This window comes from Diospyros lotus, chromosome 8 (assembly GCF_014633365.1).
Source record: "Diospyros lotus cultivar Yz01 chromosome 8, ASM1463336v1, whole genome shotgun sequence".
Classification (NCBI taxonomy): domain Eukaryota; kingdom Viridiplantae; phylum Streptophyta; class Magnoliopsida; order Ericales; family Ebenaceae; genus Diospyros; species Diospyros lotus.
The window spans coordinates 358236-362920 of NC_068345.1; the positions used below are offsets into that span (position 1 = coordinate 358236).

The 4685-nt window shown below is 39.4% G+C and overlaps 1 protein-coding gene across 7 annotated transcripts; it reads left to right on the forward strand.

The window, feature by feature from the left end:
- Positions 1–1122: 1122 nt before the first annotated feature.
- LOC127808816 (phosphoribosylformylglycinamidine cyclo-ligase, chloroplastic/mitochondrial-like) lies at positions 1123–4685 on the forward strand. 7 transcript variants are annotated; one of them, XM_052347460.1, is made up of 10 exons: positions 1189–1337; positions 1431–1543; positions 1951–2321; positions 2767–2861; positions 2954–3055; positions 3177–3236; positions 3534–3706; positions 3801–3903; positions 4005–4163; positions 4342–4685. In XM_052347460.1, the coding sequence occupies exons 3-10, from the start codon at positions 2027–2029 to the stop codon at positions 4507–4509; spliced, it is 1155 nt and encodes a 384-aa protein (XP_052203420.1). In that variant the 5' UTR covers positions 1189–1337; positions 1431–1543; positions 1951–2026; the 3' UTR covers positions 4510–4685. The 7 variants fall into 7 exon arrangements, with proteins under 7 accessions (XP_052203416.1, XP_052203420.1, XP_052203417.1 ...); XM_052347456.1 differs by lacking the exon at positions 1431–1543 and having other exon boundaries at positions 1123–1337; XM_052347457.1 differs by having other exon boundaries at positions 1431–2321.

The following is a 4685-nucleotide window of genomic DNA, read 5'->3' on the forward strand; positions in this document are numbered from 1 at the left end:
TTAAGTGATACTCAATACTAATAATAATTTTTATCTATATAATAAATAATTAACTATTAATATTAATTACCACAGCAAATATTAAAATTTTATATTGAGAGAAAATATTTTCTATAAATATAGATCGTTATTTGCTTGAAAAATAGAGCAGTGTGTGTTTGTCAAATGCCACTGCACATTATCCTCAAAAGTCAAAATCCATGTTCATCTTCATATTAATTCAGAGGAACACAACATCTCTCCTTTGGTCAAACCCACGCAAGGTTACTCAGGTACGAACCCAAAACAACATGACATGATACAAATTTGAAATATGGTACAAATTTTAAAAATTAAAACACGAAGTGGTCGCCAATGTTATTATTTTGCTCGAAATCCTTATCTATTGATTGACAGAAATACACTAAAATGACAAAAATGATCCTCATACTCACTCCCTCTTGTAATTTCTTCCTCCCCCTTCCATGACCACTATTTCTTTCATATCTCCTCCCTTTTCATGACTGTTGTTGCCTTACCTCTTCGTTGTCTTTGTCTCTTGCTCATCGATCATTGCTACATTTACTGCAATAGTTGTAATAATAATCGGACAAAAAGTGAGGTGACAACGACAAGGCAAAGACAATGAGAAGACAAAACAATGATATCCATAAAAAAAAAAAAAAAAAAAGAGATAAGAGAGACAACAACAATAAAAGAGAAAGAAAAGTAATTACAAATAATATTTTTATCATTTTAGAACTTCTCAATAACCCTCTCGATAAGCTAGGCAAAGTAGCAATTCACATATTTACATATGAAAAATGTTATTGGTATACTTTGACATCTCGAACTACATAAAAGTGTATCAATGACAAAAAAGTCCTCATAAGACACGCATCTGAAACGAGAGATATTTTAGTCATAATACCCTCTTATGTAGTCTAAGATATACAAAAGTGTTACATCTAACATGATTCTTTACATATATATACATGTTATATTGTTGTTATTTATATATATTATAAAAATAATATATAGAAAAGGGTTTCACAGGATCTCCTCGACTTAAAATGTCTAGCACGTCGGGTCAACTAGACCCGGGCTCGACCCGCTCGGGTCGGAGTATAAAATAGCAGGTGGCGGCGGGGGAGAACGATGCAAACCCTAGCAGCCGCTCTCATCTGTTCCTCCCTCCCTTTCGTCTGCGCCTCCATCTCCTCATCTTCTCCGGCCAGCAGCGGCCGTCCGTTGTCTGGCCCTCTCTTCCTCTCGTCTGGCAGTCCTTTCTCTCTTCTCCAGCCAACTGACTGCCGTCGCAGTCCCAGACGCCGGCGACTAGAGCTCTTCGATCTAAGGTAAGCACAAGTTTTTTTGAAAAAAATTAATTTCCAGATCTAGTGAGATCCAACCGTCGGAACGTTTTGGTTGTTGGGTATGTGGATCACAAGACCAAGGCGATTCCGATGGTGGGCTCCGGTCGTTGGAATCTGCCATGGATGGTGGCGGGCGACCGGCGGCAGAAACGGCCAGCTTTTTTTCAAAAGATTAATTTTTAGATCTGGTAAGTTCCAGCCGTCGGATCTTGTTGGTTTTTGTGTATGTGGGTCACAAGACCAAAAGTATGCTGCCATTCCTTTTGTTGTATGTTTATTTGAGGCTTGCGCTTGATTTGGAGGAATAGCTTCGTTTGTTTTTTAAGAACCCGTTATTTGAACATACATGGGGTTATGACTGTTCTTCGTTACCTAAAAGTAATTTTCTTTGTTCAAAATGTAATATATACCACGGGGAGTGGCAACACAATAATTTAAGCTGCCCTTTGGTCTGTGGTAACGGTTGTTGCTTCAATGTTTGGTTGTGTTGAAACAGGTACTGATGGAGGTTTATGAAATTTATTGCCAATTACCATATATTTTTCTCAATGTAGTAATATATATATATTGGTAATTCTGATCAAATGTGTTCCAGACTTGATCTAATTAGGGTTCTAATTACGAACCCTAACCTGGCGCAGTGTGTGCCTCTATTCTCCTCTTTTCTCGCCATGACAACGAGATTGGGTACAAACCCGGAATTGTCAAGATGTCTTAGGCCCTCTTCTCATAGACGGAACGCTTCCCAACCCAACTTCAATTCCTCCCGCAGAAGCTTTCTTCCTCTACCTTCCAACGATGCGGGCGCTAAAACAATCGCAATGGGGGTCTCAATGTCAACCGCAAACAGCAAGAGGCTTACGTACAAGGAAGCGGGAGTCGATATCGATGCCGGGGCCGAGCTCGTCCGGAGAATCGCGAAGATGGCTCCCGGGATTGGCGGCTTTGGAGGCCTTTTCCCTCTTGGTACGCATGTTTATCTTCAAAATGTCATAATTTATAGCTATCTTTAAGTTTTGGTCTTTATTTGTATCTGAGCTGGGCTTATCACGTGTTTATTTCTCAAACACAGAATTTCAAACTTATATTCTTCCTTATCTGAATATCCTTTTGTTTTCAGGATTTATAATGTAGCAGCTTATGGGTTATGCCACTGGTGAGTTTTGGCATGTCCATTAGCTGAGAGTCCAGCGAGCCCTATGCTGCACCTGTGTTTTTAACTGTTAATTATATGAAATCCAAATTAGAAGGCTGTATTCTTTACTTTTTCCTTTTATGCTCTGATTCTTTATGTTTTATGTTTTAGTTCCAAACGTCAGTCCTTTTCCTTCTCATCTGATATCTTAGTTCAGTAGTTAGTTTTTGTGCTAATTTGATCCCTTAGTGTGGTTGTTATGTTTCTTTTAAACAGGGGATTCATATCTTGTGGCTGGCACAGATGGAGTAGGAACTAAACTAAAACTTGCTTTTGAAACTGGAATTCATGACACTATTGGGATTGATCTGGTAAGGTTAAAATGTAGCCTCTGACGTTGTGTGTGTGTGTGATCTTTTTTATTTTTTCCTGACTCAAACTTCCTGGTCCATTTGCTCTCCAGGTTGCAATGAGTGTCAATGACATAGTTACTTCTGGAGCAAAGCCATTATTTTTCCTTGATTACTTTGCCACTAGCCATCTTGATGTTGATCTTGCTGAGAAGGTACAATAGTTTTGTGTAGGCTTTTCGCCAGTGATCTCTCCTTGATAATTAGATTGTGAAGGGTTGTGTCTTTTGGGGAAGCTTAAATAATCTTTCCTTTTTACTTTTTGGTGCTACTCAGGTTATAAGAGGCATTGTTGATGGCTGCCAACAATCTGATTGCACTCTTTTAGGGGGAGAGGTATTTTCAGTAAATTTTTTTTAGGGATTTTATATTTCTTGGAAATTGATATACTTTTCATTGTTGAGCATGATGGGAAGGAAAATATTTTAATGCTAGGCCTCGGGGATCTATTTGTACATTGGTAACTGTGAAACTGTTATCTACCATTCAATCTGAGGGGGTGATAATCATGCAGATATATTGGTGATCTTATTAACTTGTGGATGGCTATACATTTTGCTGAAAGCTGTAACATGTATCTTATTAATTTGTGGATGGTTTTAGTTTCTCTCACTAGTCATGTGTGATTTTCAGACAGCAGAGATGCCAGGCTTCTATGCAGATGGTGAATATGATCTTAGCGGTTTTGCAGTTGGAATCGTAAAAAAGGATTCAGTAATTGATGGGAAGGACATTGTGGCTGGAGATGTCCTTATTGGCCTGCCATCTAGTGGAGTCCATTCCAATGGTTTCTCTCTTGTTAGAAGGTTCATGTTTATCCTGTTTATTCTGAACTTAGTTTTCAGGCCTTTTGAGCTTGAAGTTGATTTTATTTCTTCATTCATGGTTTTGTCTTCATAGGGTTTTTGCTCAGAGTGGTCTTTCTCTGAAGGACCAACTTCCCGGAGAAACTGTTACACTAGGAGAAGCGTTGATGGCCCCAACTGTGATATATGTCAAGCAGGTCATCTCTCACATCTATTTTTATTACATTCTGATTCACGTTGTTGTTTCCTCCATTTGTTGATTCTTTCAAGCTCTAACCTTTTGTTTCTCTGCAAAAAGGTGCTCGATATCATTAGCAAGGGAGGCGTGAAGGGAATAGCCCACATCACCGGCGGAGGTTTCACGGATAACATACCCCGAGTATTCCCCAAAGGCCTTGGAGCCGTCATTTACAAGGACTCTTGGGCGATCCCTCCAGTGTTCAAATGGATACAGGAGGTAAAACTCTTTTCCACAACCTTCATTAATTTCATTTAACGCCGAGCACCGTATGGTATGGGGCTCAACAATCACAGCCCTTGAATCCTGACAATTGCGGTGGTGGTCGGGTACATGTATTCTATATAGACTTTGAGCTACTTAAAATTTTGCACTCGTTTGTGGTTGTTGTGTATAGGCCGGAAGAATAGAAGACTCCGAGATGAGGCGGACGTTTAATATGGGTATTGGGATGGTTCTTGTTGTCAGCCCGGAAGCCGCTCATAGAATGCTACTAGGAGATGCAGCAGCAGCATATCGCGTGGGGGAGGTTGTAACCGGAGATGGAGGAGTAATCTATCAATAGGAAAGATAACTGGTTTTTGTCTCTCTTTTTGTACGCCCTCTTGCAAACATGTTTTTGAGTTAGTTAATGCTGTACAGTTGATTTCGGCTGTTGCGTCCAAATTCGTAACTTAATTTTTTAAACTACTTGTATTTGAACACAGTTGTTGGTCGAATACAAAGTTCAATTTTGTTTGA